The sequence below is a fragment of the Dama dama genome, chromosome 12 (genome assembly GCF_033118175.1).
Source record: "Dama dama isolate Ldn47 chromosome 12, ASM3311817v1, whole genome shotgun sequence".
Classification (NCBI taxonomy): Eukaryota; Metazoa; Chordata; class Mammalia; order Artiodactyla; family Cervidae; genus Dama; species Dama dama.
Window position 1 is genome coordinate 18,660,182 of NC_083692.1, and position 23,126 is coordinate 18,683,307.

Sequence of the window (23,126 nt, forward strand, 5' to 3'; positions counted from 1 at the left end):
GTGGGGCTCCCGACCCTGCAGCTGCAACTCCTATTTTCTCCATTTCCTGCCTGAGATGTGCATGGAGTGTCAGAGGAGGCACTGGCTGAAAAAAAAATCCCGCTGGCTCTGTTGGGGAGGCCACTGCTGGACCGAGATGCGAGAGGACCTGGTTGGCTGCCCAGCGGGCTGAGGCCTGGCTTCAGAGGAGAAGGGAACCCCATATGGCCCTTGTCACCCCGATCCCAGCTTGACTGCAGGGGCTCGGGCTGGATCTCAGCCCCAGCTTGCCTCCCTGGCAGGTGCCTTTGTGCCAAGCGGAAGTTACACAACCAAATGAGCCATCTTGGACGCTAACCAGGAGGGCGAGGTGGTGGGACTGGGGGACAGTCACAGGGCACCCTGGGAGATGTTGCTGCCTCCTGGTCGCTCCCCTCAGGCCCTGGCTCCTGCCTCGTCATGGTCAGTCTGTGGCCTTGAGCTTGTCCCCAGGAGGCAGCGGAGCCGCAGGACCCTCAAGGCCCTCCCCTCACACGCATACCGACCTCTGGGGGCATCCTTGGGAGGCTGCAGCTGACACTGTTGCTGCTCTTCTGTCTGCAGGCTCCAGGGCCCTGCGGAGCATCATGACCCGGGACAAGTAGAGGAGCCCAAGAGCGTCGCCGCAGAAAGGAAGGAAGAGCCTGCCGTTCTTCCTCCCTGTGCCTGACCACATCATCCAGCATTTCCTCTGGCCCCACCTCTGGCTGCTGGATTAGTGCCCGGCTTCCAGCAGGACCATCCCCCAGGGGATGGGCGACTGGTGAAGTAGGTCTCACTGCCGGGGGCCCCCGTTGGCCACACCATGAACCTCCAGGCCCAGCCCAAGGCTCAGAACAAGCGGAAGCGTTGCCTCTTTGGGGACCAAGAACCAGCTCCCAAGGAGCAGCCTCAGCCCCTGCAAGCCCCCCAGCAGGCCCCGGCTCCTCCGCAGTCCCGAGTGAAGGAGGAGCCTTACTTTGCCCACGAGGGTCCAGCAGGGGCTGCTGCCCACTCCCAGCCGGTGGAACTGCCCCCTTCCAACAGCCTGGCCCTGCTCAACTCTGTGGTGTACGGGTCTGAGCGGACCATGCTGTCCCAGCAGGTGGGCTCGGTCAAGTGGCCCAACTCCGTGATGGCTCCGGGGCGGGGCCCGGAGCGCGGAGGGGGCGGGGGTGTCAGCGACAGCGGCTGGCAGCAGCAGCCAGGCCAGCCTCCACCCCACTCGACGTGGAACCGCCACAGCCTGCCCCTCTACAGCGGACCCAAGGGGAGCCCTCATCCTGGCATGGGGGTCTCTACCTACTACAACCACCCGGAGCCGCTGAAGCGGGAGAAGGGAGGCGGGCCGCAACTGGATCGCTACGGAAACGCCGTGCGGCCCATGGTGCCGCCCAAGGTGCAGCTGGAGGTGGGGCGGCCCCAGGCGCCCCTGAACTCCTTCCACGTGGCCAAGAAGCCCCCAAACCAGACGCTGCCCCTGCAGCCCTTCCAGCTGGCGTTCGGCCACCAGGTGAATCGGCAGGTCTTCCGGCAGGGCCCACCGCCCCCCAACCCCGTCGGGGCCTTCCCGCCCCAGAAGCAGCAGCAGCAGCAGCAGGCGGCCCTGCCCCAGATGCAGCTGTTCGAGAACTTCTACTCCATGCAGCAGCCACCACCCTCTCAGCAGCCCCAGGACTTTGGCCTGCAGCCGGCCGGGCCGCTGGGGCAGTCCCACCTGGCCCACCACAGCATGGCACCCTACCCCTTCCCCCCCAACCCTGACATGAACCCGGAACTGCGCAAGGCCCTCCTGCAGGAGTCAGCCCCGCAGCCTGTGCTACCTCAGGCCCAGATCGCCTTCCCCCGCCGTTCCCGCCGCCTCTCTAAGGAGGGCGTCTTGCCTTCCACTGCCCTGGATGGGGCCGGCACCCAGCCCGGGCAGGAGCCCGCCAGCAACCTGTTCCTACATCACTGGGCCCCGCAGCAGCCGCCACCTGGCTCCCTGGGGCAGCCCCATCCCGAAGCTCTGGGGTTCCCGCTGGAGCTGAGGGAGTCGCAGTTGCTGTCGGACGGGGAGAGACTGGCACCCAATGGTCGGGAGCGGGAGGCTCCCGCCATGGGCGGTGAGGAGGGCATGCGGGCGGTGGGCACGGGGGACTGTGGGCAGGTGCTACGGAGTGGGGTGATCCAGAGCACCCGACGGAGGCGCCGGGCATCCCAGGAGGCCAATTTGCTGACCCTGGCCCAGAAGGCAGTGGAGCTGGCCTCGCTGCAGAACGCAAAGGTGAGTGGCAGGGGCTGGGGGCAGACCCGGCAGAGGGCAGGGTGAGCCGTGTCTGGAGCCAGGGGAGAGCAGGGAATCCAAGTCCACAAGGGCATTTTTCTCCCTTCATTGAAGGAGATGAAAGAACCCATCCATTTCAGAGAGTTTTGAACTTAGCGCATGCAAAGAGTCTCCATGGATATGTAGGTGTATCCACACCTGAAGGGAAGGCGGGTTTTATTCACATGCAGGGTTGCAGGCAGGGCAATGCAGTGCACCTAGCAGTGGGTTACCTTCATTTGGGTCTTGCAGGGTTGGGAGTAGGGGGAGGTGAAACATTTCCAGACCTAGTATGCCAAACGACAAGAATGTGGTCATGGTTACACAAGGGGTTATACTTGTCAAACTGCACCAAACTATAATTAAAAATAGGTGCAGTTTGTTGCATGTTAATTATCTTGCAAGAAAGTTGATTTGAAAGAAAAGACAGTCTAAACGGGGAAGAAGAATGAATAGAATTTGAGCTCCTGTGTTGTACTTGGAGTTTCTTATCCTTGATCCCCAGTAGTTTCTCATCAAACCTTATGGGAGGGATGCTGGGATGCTGGCATTTACCCCATTTTATTGCTAAAGAAACTAAAGCCCAGCTGGGATTTCCCAGGGTCATAAAGGTAGGATAGAAGCTAGTATCTGACTCCAAAGCCAGTGTTTGCCCCTTCCTTCACAAGAGGTCTCAATCCCCAAAACCTGTATAGCCAGACCTTTGTGTAGGAGGCTGCAGAATTGACTTCAGCCAGCTGCCAGTGGGGAAAAAGATAACGAAGACCACCCTTACTTTTCCACAGGTTCCTTGCTTACTCTCTTTTGCAGAGATATGTTTTGAGTATGTAGATGCTATTTCACATGCCACTCACTGTCTAGGCCAAACATAATATGTCTGTGAGCCATTTGTGGCCTGAGATGGCCATCTGGGGACTTCTGCTTCAGGCCAAGATGGGAGAACCTGGTAGAAGGAAGGTTATGAAGAATGTTTGGGTATATGGTGGGGGAAAGGTAGTCAGGGAAAGGCCACGTTGCCATGGACCATTGGGAACCATCCTGGGTGTTTGAGCCTGAGTCCAATGGGACTAGGGGTCCCAGACCAGCAGATCAGGACTTGACTTCTAACCATCTGCATTTTCATTTCCTCTCACTCCCCTTCTCCAGGATGCCAATGGCTCTGAGGAGAAGAGGAAAAGTGTGTTGGCTTCAACTACCAAGTGTGGGGTGGAGTTTTCTGAGCCTTCCTTAGCCAAGCGAGCGCGAGAGGACAGCGGGATGGTACCCCTCATCATCCCAGTGTCTGTGCCTGTGCGGGCAGTGGACCCAACTGAGGCAGCCCAAGCTGGAGGTGTTGATGAGGATGGAAAGGGTCCCGAGCAGAACCCCGCTGAACACAAGCCGTCAGTCATTGTCACCCGCCGGCGGTCCACCCGTATCCCTGGGACTGATGCCCCGGCTCAGGTATGAGAGGTGCCTCGTGCAAACAGCTCCGGACCAGAGTGCTCCTGATGCCTTAGTAGTGATATTATATGGGAAAAAGCAGACCGTGGCAGTATAGGAGGGATTCAAGCCCCCATGGGGATATTATTTATATTTTCCAAATGGAACTTTTGGACAAATGGCACTTATAGAGGACAAAGAAACAGTTTTATACTTGAAATGTGGACTGTTTAGGAAAATCCAGGGTGTGTGAGTCTCTTTTGTTTCAGGTCAACAAATTTTGATTGGGCCTGTTATGTGGGTCAGGCCCTGTGCTGAGCTCTGGGACGTAGAAATGTTTACTTGTTCTGGGACGTAGAAATGTTTACTTGTTCTGTCGGTACAAACGTGTGTTGCAATCTCCCACTAAGATTGAGGTTTTGTCTGTTTCTTCTTAGTTCTGTCAGTATTTGTTTTATACACTTTGATGCAGTGTTTGTTGCAGGCTCGTTTAGAGCTGCAATAGAAACTATCATGAGATGTTTTATCTTTACTAGTTTTTTTGCCTTTTGAAGTTTGCTTTGTCAGGCATATCAGTTTCTTTTGGTTAGTGTGGGTGGGAGGATGGGATCTGTACTTTTTCTATCTTTTTACTGTCAGCCTTTCCATATCATTCTACTTAAGGTGTATCTTTCAAGTGGCATGTAATTAAGTTTGTTGTTATCTGTTCTAACAATCTTTGCCTTTTTGTTAGAGCTTTGATATGGTTTACACTTAATGTAATTACTGATAAACTTTGGTTTAAATCTTCCAGGTACCTTTTTCTTTCTCTCCCCCACTGCCCTCTTTTTTGTTTTCCTTTGGATTGATTGAGTTTGTTATTCCATTTCCCCTCTTTATTAATTTATTAGTTATATACTTAATGTGTTACTCCTTCAGTGATTACCCTAGCAGCCTTTTTTTAACCTGGAGTTCTATGAGAGAACTAAGCCCTACAGAAAGGGATTTGAGTGACCATTTTCTCAATTATCTGGAGGATGTTACATAGCTAGGACCATTCTAGATGCATTGGAGAGAGGCTAACTTATTACATAGTGAATACTTTATGACATTAGAGCTTAATTCTCTGTTTCCTAGAGAATGCATTCTTGGCTTATTGAAATCTAATGTAAGTTAGTGCTTTATCTCTTCTCAGACAATGCAGAGTTCTTATAACCCTTTAACTCCATTTTCCCCTAATCCCTAACTCGTAGAATTACTGATATGAATTTTCATTCTCTATATATTTTAACATTATCAGGACATTATAATATTACTGTTTTGTTCAGTTGTTTATTTTAGATTTATTCATATATGTAGATTGTTTTGTTGTTTTTTATTTCTTGTATCTCCAAGTTTCCATCTCAAATCATTTATATGCTGTTTGAAGAACATCCCTTAGTATTTCCTTTAGTGTGGGTCTGTTAGTAATAAATCTTATTAGTCTTTGATTTTCTGAAAATGTTTTTATTTCACGTTCATTTTTGAAAAATAACTTTGCTGGATAGAGAAGTCTGTATTGGTAGGTTTTTGGTGGGTTTTTTTTTTTTTTTTTTTTGCGCTTTAGAGATGTCATTCCATTGATTGTTTTCAGGCTTCTATTATAGTTACAGTGTTGAGAAGTCACTATAACCCTTATTATTGCTCCTTTGAATGTAAAGTATCTTTTTATCCCTGTTGCTTTAAGGTTTTTTTTTTGGTCATTGGTTTTCAGCAGTTTTGCTGTAATACCTAAATATTACTCTCTTTGTATTTATCCTGTTTAGAGTGCTTCTTGAATATTTCTTCTGCTCCATTTTCTCTCTCCTCTCCTATGGGACTTCAGTTACACATTTTGTTAGAATTTTTCACTGTATCCCATATTTTATCTGTCATTCAATTTTCTATGTTTTCTGTTATTTTTTTTCTTAGTCTGACCTATGTATCAGTCCAGCCATTCTCTCTTTAGATATGTATAATATGTTGTCAAGCTCATTCATTACACTCTTGTTTTTAGTTATTTTTCAGTTATTGAATTTTCATTTGGTTCATTTTTAGAGTTTCTAGTTCTTTGATGAGACTCTCAACAATGCCTTTTATTCTGTTGCATAACTTAAGCATGTATTTCTTTTCTCCTCTTCTTTTTGGGGGGGAGGGTGGTGCACTGCATGGCTTATGGGATCTTAGTTCCTTGACCAGAGATTGACCTGGGCCCCAGCAGTGAAAGTGCTGAGTCCTAGCCACTGGACCACCAGAGAATTCCCAAGCATAGTCTTCTTAAAGTTTATATCTGATAACTCCATTAATGAGATCCCTGTGGATCTGTGTCTATTATCTGCTATTTCTTGTTTTTAAATCCCGTCTTGCTCTCTTGTATATCTGGTTATTTTTAATTGAATGTCAGACATTATATATGAAAAGTTGTTGAGATAATTAAAGACTCTGGATGATGTTCTCCTCTCCTGGAGAGGATCTGTCTTTGCATCTGACAGGTAGCAAAGAGCACAGGCAATCCTGGATTGCTTTAACATAATCAGATAGTTGGAAGCTAGGCATTATTCCACTTGAGAACTAGTCTATTTCTGATTCACTTTTATTCCAAGCATATCGCCCTTTGGAGTCCCAAGCTGAAAGCCTACAGGTTTACCAGGGTCTCATTTGGCAAGCTCTAAACCCTAGTTTTTATTCTGATGGCTCCTTGAATTTATTAAAAGCTCTGCTCAGTTTTTCAGCCTCTCAGTTGTCTCTTCCATAACAGCATCTCTCTCGGGAAAACACAATTGCAAATGCTGGACTCACCTTTTTGGCTTTCCTCTTTTCCCTGGACCTTGGCACTTTAATTCTTTGCCAACTCCTCAGCTGTCTTGATACCCACAGAAATGTGGCTTTGTATTGAATCTGGATTTTTTAGTCATTCTTAGCTGGAGAGTTGGCCTGCATGCCTAGTGTCTGTAACACAAAAGAGAGCTCCAAGATTTTCATCAGCAGCATAGTTTCTGCTCTCTGGAATCTTGTTCTCTGGTTAGGGGAAAGCTTATGGTGGAGGCTGGAGGCCTGGGCAGCTTGTCCTAAGGATGGCAGGACGGAGCCTAAGCAACTACACTGTTCAACATGCCCATTTTGTAGATGAAGAAATAGGTCCCAACAAGGCCAGGGGCTTACCTAAGATCATACAGCCAAGTAGTGGCAGAGCTAGCCCTGGAATTTGGATCTCTTATTTCCTGCCTGAGGACTCTCTGTACACTAGGCTTTTGGGGAGGTCTGTCCATCTCTTTCTCTCTCTTTATCTTTGTGTTATGGACATTTTTGATCATGTGTAAAAATAGAGTGGTATAATGAATCCTAATATCTACCCATCACCCTCTTTTACAGTTTTCAAAATGCAGCTAATCTTCTTTCATTTGTACTTCCACTTCTTCCTGCCACTGGATTTTTTTTTTTTTTTTGAAGCAAATCCCAAACATCACATTATTCTAACCATAAATACTTTGTTTTTGTATCTGAAGTACATCATATTATACATAAGAATTCTTTTGTGTTGTTTCTTTCTTTCCTTCCTTCCATGATATCATTATCATATTATCATTATTGAAAAAATCAATATGAAAAAGGCAGTCAAATAATTTATTAATAGAATAGTTTAAATCCATTTTCCTTATAAAATCACAAAACATTACTGCTAACTGAGTTTAGGTTGGATTTCTTGTCTAGCAAGTTTGGGGGCTTTTGGCTCCACTGCATTTTTTTTTTTTTTTCTGTGCAATCATATTGTGCCCTTAAGTAGGGGGGAAATGAATAGTGTCATTTCTTCCTAGTCTGTAGAACAGCAGAGAGGGTGCAAATGGCTAAAAGACAAGGCCAAGACCTCATGGGGAGTCCGGGCCCTCCACTGGAAGGTCTTGTGGGAGCTGGAATCTGGAAGGGGCAGAAAGCCTGTGGTTCCTGGGCCCACTCAGTCGATGTGGCGAGTCTCACCTGTGCACCCAGGGAGGTGATGAAGGTCACTTGCTCACTCCTGTCGGGCTCGCAGTCTCTCTTGAGAGGATAGGGATGCAGCGAAGAGAGGCCTGTATTCCTGTATAGCCTTGCCTTCACTATTCTGTGTGGAGGCCCATGAGGAAAACCAAACAGGCAGAAATGTAAGCCAGGAGGGCTAACTTTTGACAGCACAAGTAGGCTAGCCTGTGATCGTAGGACTAAGACTATGAGAATCAAAGTTCTTCAAGGACAGGGCTGTCCTGTTCACTGTGTGGGCACATGCCCAGCTTGGGTCTTGGCACACGATATGGGCCTCCATCTAATGTAGAACTTGGGGTTTAAGTAGTGACAGCAGCCAGTACTGACTAGCTACTATGTACCTGGTGCTGTTCTCAGTGATCCCTGTGTATTAATTCATTTAGTCCTCTTAGCTACCCATTGGGTAGGTATTTGTTGTGAAGTGAAGTTACTTCTTTGCGACCCCATGGACTAATGTGGCCCACCAGGCTCCTCTGTCCATGGGATTCTCCAGGCAAGAATACTGGAATGGGTTGCCATTTCCTTTTCCAGGGGATCTTCCCGACCCAGGGATCGAACCCAGGTCTCCTGCATTGCAGGTAGACGCTTTAACCTCTGAGCCACCAGGGAAGCCCTTCCCATGTTAAAAACGAGAATGCACAGAGTTAAGTGATTTTAAGTGGTAAGGAAAGGAAGTAGCTCCCAGTTCAAGTGATCCAGTCTCAGTGCCTGGGCCCCACACCACAGTAGTTCCCTGCCCTGTAGCATACTTCACAGCAAGTGTTGGCAACTGTGGCCTGTGCACTAAATCCAGCCCTAAGACTCATTTTTACACTTTTCAAAGAATTATTTAAAAAGAGCGGGGGTAGGGATGGGGTCAGGAGAAGACTAAAGACTATGCATCGACGAATGTGTGTATGTGGACCACAAACCTAAAATATTTACTATTTAGCCCTTGACAGACAGTGTGCCGACCCCGCTCCCTGTCTCAGGCTTGCCTTGGTGGGTGTGGTAGGCAGACTGAGTTCTGGAGGTGAGACTGGCAAGCAGTGGTCAAGACTTCAGTGTTCCCAGGATGCGGGACGCTGAGCCATCTTGGTTCTGTTTCCTTCTCCAGGCTGAGGACATGAACGTTAAGTTGGAGGGAGAGCCTTCAGTGCGGAAACCAAAGCAGCGGCCGAGACCTGAGCCCCTGATCATCCCCACCAAGGCGGGAACTTTCATCGCCCCTCCGGTCTACTCCAACATCACCCCCTACCAGAGCCACCTGCGCTCCCCTGTCCGCCTTGCCGACCACCCGTCCGAGCGGAGCTTTGAGCTGCCCCCCTACACGCCACCCCCCATCCTCAGCCCCGTGCGGGAAGGCTCTGGACTCTATTTCAATGCCATCATGTCAACCAGCAGCATCCCAGCCCCTCCTCCCATCACGCCAAAGAGTGCCCATCGCACCCTGCTCCGGTCTAGTGAGTGACACCCCGCCAGCCCCACCCCTGGCAGCCGTGGGGGGCAGGCAGTGTGGAGGGGAGGAGGGCGGTGGACAGGGAAGACTCGGGCTTAGGGCTGCTGGGGACTGAGCCGGAATACTGTGGGGAAAGGGGCTCTGCTGTCTGTCTTCTGAGAGAGAGAAGGAGGTTGTCCTGGGGTGGAGGAGAGGAGGTGTTACCCCAACTGCTTGGACTTAAACCCCAATTCCACCATTTACTGTTACATCCCCTGTGGGAGGCATTTAAACTCCCTGGCTCTCAGTTCTTCTGTATTTAAGTGAGGACGTTTGTAGTATTTGGTTAATGATGAAATGCCAATATGTGTTCAGCTATTTTTAGAATCACAAACAGCAGTTTCCTATGGCTCAGCCTAATAGCTTGCCTCAGAGGGTTGTGGTGAGGTTCAGATGCATTAAGACACGTAAAGCACTTCACATAGTCTCTGATGTGTCACATTCGTTCTTAATATTATGTGGCAGATTCTGTCTCCCGGGTCTCTTCAACAGTCATTTTGGCCCGGAGCAGACATTTTGGCTGGCTTGGGTGGTGAATTGCTAAAAAAATGTTGTCCACTCCACATTTCCCCTGGAAAAAGGAGATAATCCTATCAGGGTGATAGAAAGGATTAAGAAAAAGTAAACCTATCCAGAGATAGGACAGGGGTGAGTCACCGCGTTAACCTCTGACCCTGACCTCCTCATGACATGGCTCTCTGGTGCCCCCTGGTGTCTGGGTGAGGAATGACTCGCCCCTGAGCTGATGCGCCTTTGGCTCTTCCACTTCTAACTGGAAGCTTGGAAGCTTCTCTCCCTGCCTGGGTGGTGCAAGAAGAAAGTCACTGCGGAGGCCAGCTTGGCAACAGAGAAGAGGTCCTGTCCATCCATGAGTATTTTTCTTGCACTTAGATGTTAAGCCTGAAGCGGATCCTGTGAGGCACCGATTAACATGGGGGACGCTGTGGTGTGTTCCAGAGACAGTGCTGGGTCACTGGGGCGTTGACTTGGAGGCTTGGGAGACAGGGAGGCAAGCATTCAGGCAGGGTGGGAATCAGCGGTCTTCAGGGAGTGAAGCGGACTTCAAGCTTGGGAGCCTGCAGAGGCTGCTAGCCCTGGTGGCGAGGAACGCATTTACTGACGAGAGGGTGGGGCTAGAGCTGCACTTGAACTAGGAAGCGGGTGGGGAGGGCGCCCTGGGCTGACGAAGGGAGAGGTGCAAAGGCCCGGAGGTGGAACGTGCAGGGAGCCCGAGGGGCCCGGAGAGATGGACGGGCCAGGCAAGGCAGTGGCGGGAGGCAGAGTTGGCAGGGGAACCGCCTTGGACGCTTGAGCTGAGGACTTGAGATTTCCTCTCAGGTTGCAGAGAGGAGTCAGCAGATTTTGTTTGTGGAGCCAAGGGAGTGTCTTGCTCGCATTAAGGGCATTAAGATTAGCTCGGAGAAACTGAGGCAGAGAACCTGGCCAGGAAGTGAAGAGAGAATTACGAAACGGCGGTCTCCTTCACCGCCTCGCTCCTGTAGCGGAAGTGCCTGCCTCTTGTACTAGAGCACCCGTAGCTGAACGTTGGGCTTGATGCTGTCGTGTGGGAGCTCCCGGGGCGGCTCTAGTAGTGTGGCTGGTAGTAGTAGTAATAACAGTAGCTAGTGTTGATTGAGGGCTGGGCTTTGTGCATCATTTCATTGAAGCCTGACATCATCTTAGGGAGGTAGGTAGTAATGGCCCCTTGTAGCAGGTGTGAACAGGGAGGGACCCACATGTTTGGTAAAAGTTACAGCTGCTTGTCACAGTTGCAGGCTGCAGAGCCAGGACTCAGGGTGCCTGATTGCCCAGCGTGAAACTCTGAGTCACCGCTGTGGCTCCCGTGCATACAGAACAGCCACCCCGGGTTGGGGAGGGTGGCTGTGTTCAAGGGAGGACGGTGCTGTCTCCTAACCTCCTTTTTGTCCCATAGATAGCGCCGAAGTCACCCCGCCTGTCCTCTCTGTGATGGGAGAGGCCACCCCAGTGAGCATCGAGCCGTAAGTGCAGCCTAGCCTCTGGCCCAGGGGGCGAGGTTGGCCAGCTGGGGCCCAGTGCACACGGGCAGGTCCTCAAGGAAGAGGAGGGTTCTGTGTGCTGAGGGTCTTCACTGATTCCCTCCACCCACCCCACCCCAGCTTCCGTGTGGAAGTCACAGGGAAGGCAAAGGGACCAGCCCAGTTTGAATTTGCCTCCGAAGAAAATCAGAAGGGCCTTCCAAGCGGCTCTTTCTTTGACTGTAAACCTGGAGCTTCTCCTCTTTGCAACTTCTGGGCCTTGCCTTTCCGGCAGCACCAGGTGCCGCTTGCTAGGCTGTCCTCAGGAAGCTGGATTCCCCCACACGCAGCTGAAGCCTTGCTCAGCCACTCCCCACCCCCGACCCCTTCGCCATTCCCCAGGGAGAAAGTCGGGTTCCCCATCCCCACACGGTGAGGCCGCACTCCCTGTCCTTTCTACCCCTGCAGACGGATCAATGTGGGCTCCCGGTTCCAAGCGGAAATCCCCTCGATGAGGGACCGTGCCCTGGCCGCTGCAGACCCCCACAAGGCTGACTTGGTGTGGCAGCCATGGGAGGTCCTGGAGAGCAGCCGGGAGAAGCAGAGGCAAGGTGAGCGGCCACGAGCCAGCAGGCAAGGGCCTGCTGTTGGGCCATGGGTGGGGTAGGCCCCAACCCGACCAGGCCCTGCTCAGCCCTGCAAGTGCTTTTCTCTCCTCCCTCCCCCAGTGGAAGATCTGCTGACAGCTGCCTGCTCCAGCATTTTCCCTGGAGCCGGCACCAACCAGGAGCTGGCCCTGCACTGTCTGCACGAGTCCAGGGGAGACATCCTGGTGAGACCCTGCCCCCCGGTGGAGGAGGGCCCCCTGGGGAGGCTGGCGGGGGAGCCGTGTCTCTGGCACAGGAGCCAGGCCTGTCAGCGGAACTGATCGGAGGCAGGCAGGAGGGTCTGACCAAGGTGGGGATGGTAGGGGGTCGGCCCGAGGGAGCCCCGGTTCTGGACTCGAGACTTCACTGTGCGGGGTCCACGCCAGTCTCTGGGTAGTGGGTTCCCCCCCGCCGCCCGCCCGCTCAGACAGGGCTGTCCACTGAGGACCTTCTCCATCTGTGACTGCTCCCTTGGGGACCAGGTATTCTCTCTTGAGACACCCCGAGTGGCCCGACCCCAGTGACCTTGCCCTCCTGCCAGGCCTCTTGCCCCTCTGCAGTTAAGAATTAAGTGCCCACCCTACTCAGAGTCCTGGATTTTGGCCACTGAGAACCTGTCAGGGCCCTGACCTTTTCCTCACTTCCCTTTCAGGAAACGCTGAATAAGCTGCTACTGAAGAAGCCCCTGCGGCCCCATAACCACCCACTGGCAACTTATCACTACACAGGTGGGCTGGTGGGGTGGGCCGGGGGCCTCCAGGGCTCTCTCAGTGGGGCTCAGTGCTGAGTCACAACCCGGGGTGGGGCGGGGGTGGAGAGGTAGGGGGTCAGATAAGCCAAGATTCAGCCTGAGGGAACCCCAGAGCCGGAGTGGCTCTCAGGGGGCTTCCTGTGCCCTGCAGGGGAAGGGAGAAGGGCTCCAGCAGGTGGGAGCCCATTCGGGCAAGAAAGCCCAGGAGGTATGGGTATCGGGAGCAGGAGCCTGGGGAGTGCCATGTCTTACACTGGGCACTGTGCTTTCAGAAGGATATTAACCAAGTGGCAGAATCAATAGTAGCCGCTGGTATCCAGCCCCGACTGGTGGTGCATCCCGCCTGTGCCAGGCAGAGCACCTAGGCTTCGGCACACACGGTTTTACTCAGTCTGCACCGCAGGCTGTCTGTGAGGTGGCTTCTATTATTAGATCCCATTTCACACTTTCACAAGTGGGGAAAGTGAGGCTCAGAGGCTAAGCAGCAAGGCTAGTAAGTGGCAGAAGCAGGACGTGCAGCCAGCTCTGAGTGCCTGCAGAGACGGTGGGTGGACGACCTCACACTTTTCTGCTGCTCAGAACAGCCCCCCCCCCCCCCCCGCAGTGCTCCCAGGCCCACCCCGCCCTCCTACCGTGCTCCCTTCTTGCCCTGCAGGCTCCGACCAGTGGAAGATGGCTGAGAGGAAGCTGTTCAACAAGGGAATTGCCATCTACAAGAAGGATTTCTTTCTGGTGCAGAAACTGGTGAGCTGGGGCTCTGTTTCAGGGGCAAGAGAAGGACAGGAGCCCCCCCTGCAGGATTTGGGGGCTCCCTCTGCTAAAGAATCTGCCTGCAATGCAGGAGACTAGGATTCAATCCCTGGGTGGGAAGATCCCCTGGAGAAGGAAATGGCAACCCACTCCAGTATTCTTGCCTGGAGAATCCCCATGGACAGAGGAGCCTGGCAGGCTCCAGTCCATGGGGTCACAAGAGTCGGACACGACTTGGTGACTAAACAAGCACCACCACCATCTGCTGGGGGAGGAGCAGCCTGCAATTACTTCCCAAGCCATTAAAAAACAGGTCAATGCCACTTAGTAGCTTCAGAGACATTTTTCTAAACAAAACAAGAAGGGATATGATCAGGCCTTTCTCCCCACCTTGGTTCTACCCTCCTTCACCTTAGGGTAGTATGGCCACACCTTGAAGTCTCAGTCCAGAGGGGCCTGAGTGGGCACCAGACCCAGTAGCACCGAACTTAAAATAGTGACCTGCCTAAGGGGAAAGAGGAAGAGGAGGAGGGCTGCAGGCGCAGGAGAGCCATCCGAGGCGCTGGAGTACTTCAAAGGCCGCAGTTAGTATGTGGGAGGAGAGGTCATCCTGAGAGCAGGGCACCGAGAGGAAGCAAGTGATGGGGGGGGCCTCTGCCCACTTCCTGTCAGGCTGGGGCGGCCGGGGCTTCCTTCCAGGAACTCAGCTGATGGAGTAGAGGAGACCCGGGCCTAATTTTCCTAGATTTCTCTTGTCCTCTCCGCCCCTTGTTCTTTGGGGAGAGTGTTCTGCTAATCCAAGGACTTGCGCCTTCCCACCAGCTCTGTGTCACAAAGCCTGAGACAGCTGAGGGAAGACGGCTTCCCAGAGTGTGCTCTTTCCTCCTGGGATTGTTGTGCCAGGGACGCCCTGGGGCCTGGACCAAGTGCTGACGAGTTCTCCTCTAAGGGCCCTGTCGTGAGGACAGTCGTTTGCTGGGCTCCCTGACTGGGCAGTATTGCCGGGAAGTGCATGCCTGGGAAGCTGGCTGAGGCGCCCCTAATGCCTTAATGAAAAGAACAGACCATTAGGCAAGCAAACAGATGATCAGGGGGAATTGATAGTAAAAGTGTAAACAGGATCTAATTAATGAATCTGTGACTTGCCCATTCCTGGGAGATGAGTCATGTCTTTTCCCTGCTTACGCACAGAGGGCCCTCACTGACCCTTTGGGCTCTGTGGGCAGAACCCCCCAGTTCCCAGTGCAGCCCAGCAACTGGCTGAGCTGTCTGAAAGCCTGGGAAGAAAGGGGAGACTCAGAGAAAACACTCTGCTCTGGGTGGTGGGGGTGGGGGAAGTCGTCCAGAAACCAAATCCAGTGGCTGAAGGGATTTATGAAACAGGAGGGCTAGGGTTTCAGGGCTTGGGAGGACCATTTGGTCTCACCCTACTCATTACCTACCAAGAGACTTGCCTCAGGCCACACAGCCATTCAGTGGCAGAGTTAGAAGGAGACTTAAGCTCCTGCTTCCTCTGCAGGTTTTCCAGGGCTTTCGTGTTAGTCTCCCCTGAGTTCCTCCCCGACATCAGGGAGTTTTATAGTTCTGTCCACACTGCTCCCTGAAGAAGAATGAAATCGTGTGCCTGGATTAATGTAGAGAGGCTGTGTTACTGGGCCTAGCCTGGCTTTGAATGTGAATGGTGCCCAGACTTTTTCCCCTTTAACTTTACATTTTGAAAAATCTCAAGCTTACAGAAAAATGGAAAGAACCAGCCATATATCTGTCAGATTTCCCAGTTGTTAACATTTGCCACACTTGTTCTCTCTCTGTGTCCATAAATAAACTCACATACACATGTGTTCTCTGTTTTAACTGATCATTAAAAGTTACAGCATGACATTTGACCTAAATATTTCATGAAACAAAGGTATTCTGCAAAACCGAAGCACCATTATCACACCCAAGAAATTTAAACTGACATAATACTACTCTCTAATACATAATCCGTATTCAAATCTCCCCAGTGGCTCCATGTTGTCCTTTTTTAGCTCTATGTAAAAAAAATGGTAAAGTGTTGGTTAATTGACTTGGTCAGTGGTTTGTGCACAGCAGACATTGGAGACATGCTTGTATTTCCTGGGTTTACTGGATCTAGTGTTTACTAAAGTAAGGGGGGCCATGCAGGAATGAGAAAGACTGTAGTGCCACCAGGCAGGTGAGCTGAACCAGGAACTCTGACCTCAGTTTTGGCTTCAAACCAGATCCAGACCAAGACCGTGGCCCAGTGCGTGGAGTTCTACTACACCTACAAGAAGCAGGTGAAGATTGGCCGCAATGGGACGCTAACCTTCGGGGATGTGGATACGAGTGATGAAAAGTCGGCCCAGGAAGAGGTTGAAGTGGATATTAAGGTGACTCCCTTCCCAGCTTCAGCAGCTTAGGCTGAGCTGGGAGCGTGAGCCCAAGCTCTCCAGGACTCCCTGGAGGGGAGAGAGAGGAAGGCAGTGCCCCTGACAGCCCAGGGAGTTGATGTCCTGGGCACTGGCCCTGGACCTTTGGGTTGCCCTCTCTACCTGCCAGTGTCATTGTAATGATACACTGTGTTGATGCAGAACATTGGGGATATTTCCCACAGTGTTCATACCAGCATCAGTTTGTTGTCCTCTCATAGCAGACCTCTAACACTGTTTCCTCAACTTTAATCATTCTTATGTCACCTTTATGAATTCTGCTATATCTGCATCCTACCACATGTCACCATTCGTAATTTTGTCATGTCCACACATCACTTGTGCTAGTACTTAATTTTCTTTAAATCACCTCTAAAGGGGAAGCTTTATATCACAATCATAAATAGAAAACCAGTTCTCCTTGTCACAGAAGGTACTGGTAAAAATAAATATATATATGAAAACCAAACAATGTTATGAAATTCTAGCCAGGTACTATCACCTGCCAAACCTCTGAGATGAGGCCTGACCTCTCCTTGTTAAATCTAGAGAAGTATAAAAGACACATTAATGCCAATTTGAGGCTTTGTCCTTGACATAATCAGGGTTGAAAGAGAACTGAAAAGAGAATGTCATTCAGTTCTGTGAAAAGAGAATGTTATTTAATCCTGTGTCCATGTATCCACCTAATATCATCTTGGGGTCACAAGTCCACAGTTGGTGACATGCTGCTCCAAGGCAGGGAGTGATTTAGTTCCCATTTTTGCAGATGAGAGGAGGGTAGAGAGATAGAAAACGTTACAAAGATAGTTTAGAATGGAGCTCAAAGCGGCTGCCTGGCCCCACTAGGCCACCCTACCCCAAGAATGCCTCTTGGATATACCCAAGAAGACAGGTGGTCTGTGGGGCAGGACAGGCAGGTTCCCTCCATGCCCCAGCCCCACCTCAAGTTCTTGGTCTCATTCTGAGGGCTCCCAGGCCCTCAAGCCTCTCCTCTTACAGGCAGACTAGCTGTGGAAGGGTGCAGGGTCATAGCACAGGAGGCTGTGCTGGGCCAAGCAAGGCGGGCAGGACTAGCCGGGGCTGATGAGCCCCTCGATGGATCAGAATTAGTGTATATGACTGTGTGACCGCGCTGTGGGCTCACTGCCCTGTTCTCGTCCCCCATAGACTTCCCAGAAGTTCCCAAGGGTGCCTCCTCCCAGAAGAGAGTCCCCAAGTGAAGAGAGGCTAGAGCCCAAGAAGGAAGAAAAGGAGACCAGAAAGGAGGGGGAGGAGGAGATGCCAGAGACCCAGGACAAGGGGGAGCAGGAAGAGGGGCGAGAGCGGAGCCGGCGGGCAGCAGCCGTCAAAGCCACACAGACACTACAGGCCAATGAGTCGGTAAGTGTGGCCTCCCCTGGGGGAGCCCAGGGCCAAGGAGGATGGCTGGAGCTGGGCCTGGGGGTGTGGAAGGGAGGGTAGAACAGGAACATCATGATGATTGTCATCATCGTGGCAGGAAATGTACTAAATATTTTATGCTGTTAACTCATTTAATCCTCATAAACCTAGGTAGTAGGTACTGTCATCATTCCCATTTTACAGATGAGGAGATTGAGGCCCAAGATAAGATAGCTGGTAGGCAGCTTGACTGCAGAATTTGCTACTAATTTTACACTATTCTGCTTCTGTATCTGAGGCACAGAGGAAAGAGGCTTTGTGAAAATCCAGAAGGTGTGTGGGAGGGTTGGGAAGCACTCCTGACTTATAGTTCAGACAGGGCTCCCCCTAAGAGAGCTGTGTCCTTGACAAGTGTCTGAAATGGATGAGAGTAAAAAAAGTGTCTGAAACAATGAGAATAACAATATGGTGCCTCATTCATGTCTGCAAAGTGCTTTCCTGTTCATCATCTCATACATCCCTCATAATAACCCCATACATTGTTGACCCCCACCTTGCAGATGTAGGAAACTGGGTTCAGAGATGCTAAGTGACTTGCTGAGGTCCCACCCCAGGTCCTCCTAGTACAGTGTTTTGTCCACCACATCACAGGCTGAGAAGCAAAACACACTGTCCAGAGCTGTTCCTGGCCCCACAAGAGACAGGGAGAGGGCCCCACAAGAGACAGACCCATGGGAGGGCTCTGCTGGCAAACTAGTATGAGAGTCTTTGTTAGTTTAACTTGTATTGTATACTTACACCCTTGCAGGAAACCCTGCTCCCAAACTGCAGACACAGTGGTTTGCTCCCTTCTGAGCCTTGGTAGCACTCCTCTAAGAGCTGTTCTTTGTATATACACTCCATTGAGTTCTGCTGAACTTTTATGAATGCTTTCCTATGGGGTGTGATCCAGTGCACACGCGTGTGACTTCCAGTGGCCATCTGGGTCTCCCATATCGCAAGGTCCATGGTTTGCATACCCTGAGCAGCACCTCTCCGGGTCTACACCAGGTGTCCTGTGCTCTCTGTTATCTGCTTGGCATTTCCCACGGTGGCCCCTATTGTCATGAGCTAGCTGCCTGTGTGTCTGTCCCTTCAGACTGAGTTCTCTGGTGGCAGGGCCTTCTGTCCCCTCTATACCCTCTGAGTGACCTGGCATGTTACATAGATTTGAAGCTCCTTTATGGAATGATGTCATAGATGAAATACTGAAAACACGAAGCCATGTCCAAGCAAGACCCCTGTTAGATGCATCAGGAAGTCCTGTCTTGTAGAGCTAGGGCTGTCCCACCAAATTACTGTACCAGCAATCTGTAAAAACAGAGCTGGTCAAAGATGGAATGGGCTTCCAAAAAGGCAGTGACTGCCTTGTCACTGGAAAGATTCCAGAGGATGCTAGGGGACCGTTGGGCAGGAGTGCGTGATCTTTACACGCCTGCTGTTTGCTGATGTTCCAGAATTTGGGATTCTCACTTTCCTAAATCTCTCACCTCTCCTCGTTTGACCCTCTCCAGGCCAATGACATCCTCATCCTCCGAAGCCACGAGTCCAACGCCCCTGGATCTGCGGGTGGCCAGGCCTCAGAGAAGCCAAGGGAGGGGCCAGGGAAGTCACGAAGGGCACTACCGTTTTCGGAGAAGAAGAAAAAAATTGAGACATTTAATAAGACCCAGAATCAGGAGAACACTTTCCCTTGTAAAAAATGCGGCAGGTAAGACAGCAGGCCCAGTCTCCACCGGTACCTGGCGGGTTGGCTGCGGTTGGGGGAGGGGTGGGCGGCTATTCCTAGGGAGAAGTAGGAGGAGTCACAGCTTGCGCCTCGCCTCCTGATTGGCCCAGGGGTTCCAGGGCAGTGAAGTCCCCTGGCAGCTTTTAGGAGAGGAATGATGCCACTGAATCGGGCGCCCGTCGGCCTCTTTGTTGAAGGGTGGGGCTAGGCCACGTGGCGCCGGGCAAGCCGGAAGGGCCGGGGAGCCCCGACTGCAGACGCAGACAGACAGACACACACATACACATTCACACAGACACGCGCAAGTGCTCTAGCCCGATGGTCCCAGAGGGGGAGACAGACCTCTGACTGGAGCCCCTCCTGTCCGGCTACAGGGTGTTTTTCAAGGTGAAGAGTCGCAGCGCCCACATGAAGAGCCACGCCGAGCAGGAGAAGAAGGCAGCTGCTCTGAGGCAGAAGGAGAAAGAGGCCGCAGCTGCTGCGGCCACTGCGGCTGCCTCCCCGCACCAGCCGGCCCTGAGGGAGGAGAGCGGTGCGGGCGAGAGGGGCTGACGCCTGGGGCTCCCGATCCTGCGGAGGGAGAGATCGCACGGACTTGTCTCTGCAAAACGAATGCGACAATTCAATAAACGGCCCTTTTTATTTATAAAGGCCCCAGGAGCAGTGTAAAGGGCTGCAGGATCCAGTTCTCTTGCATTTGGTCTGTCGGAAGTTTTCCTCCCCGCTTTCCAGGAACTAGGAGAGTCCCTGCTCGCCGGGGCTGCCCCTGGGGAGGGGCCCCAGCGCCACGATCTATCGATCGCTGCCTCTCACGCGGACCTCCGCCCCGCCACGCAGCCGCTTCCGTCTTTGTTCCCCCGCTCCTGTCGGTCACCATGGAGAGCAAAGCACAAGTGCGCCCCCTTGGCAGCATTCATCTCCCCTCGCCCCAGGGGACCTGCCCAGGCCCTGCCCGCCCCAAGTCCCAGAAAGAGGGATTCCTTGGGAAGGAGTGTGGTGGCCATCTCCGAGAGGGAGCTCAGCCTGGCCCTTGTGCCGGCTCCTGCACGACAATGTCCAGGCCGTGCTGCTCCTTAGAGAGGCCACCTCCTCCCCGGGAGCGAGGCTGCCAGAACGGGGCGGGCGGCCGGGAGAGAGACCAGGACTGGTATCCATTCCTGTGCTGCTTGGTAGCAGCCTGCCGGGGCGGGAAGGTTTTCTCCGATGTTCGGGGAAGGAGCCAGTGCTCCTTGCACGCTCTCAGCCTGCTGGAGGGAAGGGACTGTGCACAGGATGGAATTTGCAGAGTCGCTCCAGGGCTAGGCCTGAGGGAGCTTCTGACAGGCCTTGGCTTTTCTGGTTTCCCACCATTTTGCCAAATACCTTTAGGCCCTGGAGGCTGCTAAGGGAGCTTAGCCTAGGCCCAGCCTGCTCCTCCTTGGTGCAAGTTCCCTGCTTGCCTTTGTCCTGCCCTTGGCAGCTGCCAACTTAACCCTACCCTACCTGGTCTAGCTGATATCCACAGCTCAGCCCTCAGTCCTGCATGCTGGAGATTTCTGGATCCTTCCCTGGGAGGGGGAGGTCTCCTAGCCAGATTGGACAGGAGCCTTCATTCCTTGACTTGTGTCATTTGGGAGCTATTTATTTATTCTTAATATTTAATTTTTAACATCCTCTCAGGGACCAGGGGCTTCCTTCTTTCCAGAGGCCCAAGTGCATTTATCCCAAAACAAGGCACCTTCTTGGCACCCCCCCTCTCCCAACCTCCTATTTCCAAGACCCTAAAGTCCCTTGCCCCCGTTGCTCTGGAAGTTTTGCCAATAGGAATGATAGTAGCACTGAAAGCAGGTGGAAGGTGTCACCAAACCACAGACTAGCAGGGTGAGGGGAGATCAAATGCAGTTCTTACTGCTACCTCTTCTCCCTGCTGAACATTTAAGTGGCCTGAGGGGATTGGCTGGAAGCCAGAATTCTGGTTTTGTTTCTGGCTTGAATAAGCCATATTTGGCATGGAGTCACTGAAGTGAAAGGGCTAGAAGATTCAGGAGGCCCCTTCACTTGCCAGTGCCATAGGAGGGCTGAGTTATTTTTCTGACCTTTCTATTCAACTTTAGTTGTGCAAGTATATGACAGGTCTACATGTTAGGAAGGAGCCAAAAAGTATTCATTCTGCTATTCTGAGATAGCCTAAAGGCATCATATTGGTAGCTGGGAGCGGGGAGTTTTGTTCTAAACTATGCACTATCAGGTTTTGGGTGGGTTTTTTTTTTTTTTTTTTTTTGCATTCATTTCTGTATTAATATGGTTATATAGGAGCCCAGCTCTGGGAGTAACAAAATTCTCCTCCATCCTCAACTCCTGATGACTACCTAGACCTCTAACTTCCCAATGAGTTTCTCCCATAGGTTTCTACACACTCAACAGCCCAAGATTGCAAAAATCTCCTATACTCTCCCCAAACAGGAAGGTAGCAAATTTAGGCTCTTTTCTAAATCACATGTGTAATATGAGTGCCTTCGCAGCTTTGCCCCAAAGTGCTACTTACGTTCCCCAAGGTTTTTTTCTATTTAAACCGCATTTAGTTTCAGGCCACTTTTTGGACATGTGGTAACAGAAACCTCCTTTGTCTAGAGTGATTTTTTCTTCTAAGCTCACAGAGACAAGAGCAGGTGAATATAGACGGAGAAAATCAAGATGGTACCTCTCTGTATTAATCCCACCCAACATCATATTTTAGAAGGGTTTATGTTCCAGAATGAATTTATATCTAGAACGCAGTGTAAAAGGTGAAATGTTTAGTGAACATTTGCAGTTGTGGCACGTGACCTGCCATAAAGTAGGTACAGCCATAGAAGCTGGCATAGGTATATCCTTTATGGTGCTTTCTCCCTGTGAACACGTTCGGCTTGGTTTTTTTTTTTTTTTTTCTTCTACTCAAACTCTTTGCTTTCAGAAGTTAAACGATAAACACCTTCAGCTTTATAAGGTTCTCCCCACACCATCTCACATATTCATCTCTCAGCCTCCATCTACACTCAGCTAAGGGTATGAAACTAACCTAGTGCCTGTGTTCTAGACCATCTCTGAGGTCTCTTACCCACCCACGGAGACAGCGCTTCAGCACTGTCCTCCATGCCTTCAGCCGCCCCCCTCACAGCTAAGGTACACACCCATCCTTTCTGCTGCCCACTTCCACCCTGGCACAGAGGTCGTGTGCTGCTTATGTCTAAAGGGATCCCATATATTTAACTGCCTCAGTGACCTAACCTCTTTCTTCTCACGTGCCAGATGTTAAGATGAAGGAGGAATACAACACATATTCAAGCCTCAGCTATTTAAATGTTTTTCTTGAGGCTCACTTTTCTTGGATGGTATTTATTACCAGACTGGCAAGCCTAACTTCTTAGGTTTACAGGAAGTATGCATATTTTTATAAAACAATTATATGTCCTCCCCATATTTTTGCTGTGTTAAAATTTGCCTCTAACAATTTGCAGCTGTTTCACCTTTTCCTCATTTGTCTCTCAGTCGAAGGCCTTGTTGGAGGGGACAGAGCACAGGAACAGCCTTGACAGTCTGTAATTATTGTACAAATATTTTAATAGCATATAAATAAGTATATTCCTTTTATTTTGAAAAAAATCAGACACTGCCTTCTGTGTGTTTGCTGCCTGTGGCACCCTTTTTTAAAAAGACTGTTACATATTAAAATAGTGTACATATATATAAATATTACCTCTTTTGCTGTACAGTTGTGATAGACCAGACTGAAGATTTTATTTTTTGTGTGCTTTTTATAAAAAAAAAATTAACACACTAAAGAAAATCTTGCTGATGTGATTGTAATGTACCTATGTAACTTATTTACTTTTGAATGTTCTTCTGTATCTTTAAACCTTTTATTAAATAAGGTTTTAAAAATTCATAGTTGAATGCTGTGTCCTTTAGAGGAGATTTTCACCATCTGGGATTGACGTAAATCGGCCTTGGTTTGCTTGCAAGGGATTACTTGAAATTTTTGAACCATAAGCATTCTGTTTTATTTAGCCCATTGTCAGTGATGCCAGAACAGGGGAAATAACACACTAGCGTTTGCCTGGCTACAAAGGTTACTTAATAGATCTAGATCTTCTTAAAAATTATAGAAGAAAAAGTCTCAACTCAGTGTCGGACAGGAAAACACTGCCCACTTCCAGCGTTTTAG

The 23,126-nt window shown here is 50.8% G+C and overlaps 1 protein-coding gene across 6 annotated transcripts in view; it reads left to right on the top strand.

The window, feature by feature from the left end:
- MIDEAS (mitotic deacetylase associated SANT domain protein) overlaps positions 1 to 22,845 on the top strand; it is a 68,875-nt gene extending 46,030 nt beyond the window's left edge. For 4 of the 6 annotated variants that reach the window (XM_061156700.1, XM_061156702.1, XM_061156699.1 and 1 more), the window contains 12 exons: positions 583 to 2,263; positions 3,449 to 3,745; positions 8,835 to 9,180; positions 11,149 to 11,215; positions 11,681 to 11,823; positions 11,941 to 12,044; positions 12,512 to 12,587; positions 13,266 to 13,354; positions 15,604 to 15,753; positions 16,963 to 17,175; positions 18,729 to 18,925; positions 19,318 to 22,845. In XM_061156700.1, coding sequence (XP_061012683.1) covers positions 824 to 2,263; positions 3,449 to 3,745; positions 8,835 to 9,180; positions 11,149 to 11,215; positions 11,681 to 11,823; positions 11,941 to 12,044; positions 12,512 to 12,587; positions 13,266 to 13,354; positions 15,604 to 15,753; positions 16,963 to 17,175; positions 18,729 to 18,925; positions 19,318 to 19,495 — 3,300 coding nt within the window. In that variant the 5' untranslated portion in view covers positions 583 to 823 and the 3' untranslated portion in view covers positions 19,496 to 22,845. Of the gene's footprint in view, positions 1 to 582; positions 2,264 to 3,448; positions 3,746 to 8,834; positions 9,181 to 11,148; positions 11,216 to 11,680; positions 11,824 to 11,940; positions 12,045 to 12,511; positions 12,588 to 13,265; positions 13,355 to 15,603; positions 15,754 to 16,962; positions 17,176 to 18,728; positions 18,930 to 19,317 lie in introns of those variants that run through there. The other 2 variants (XM_061156704.1, XM_061156703.1) reach the window with 2 other exon arrangements.
- Positions 22,846 to 23,126: the final 281 nt, after the last annotated feature.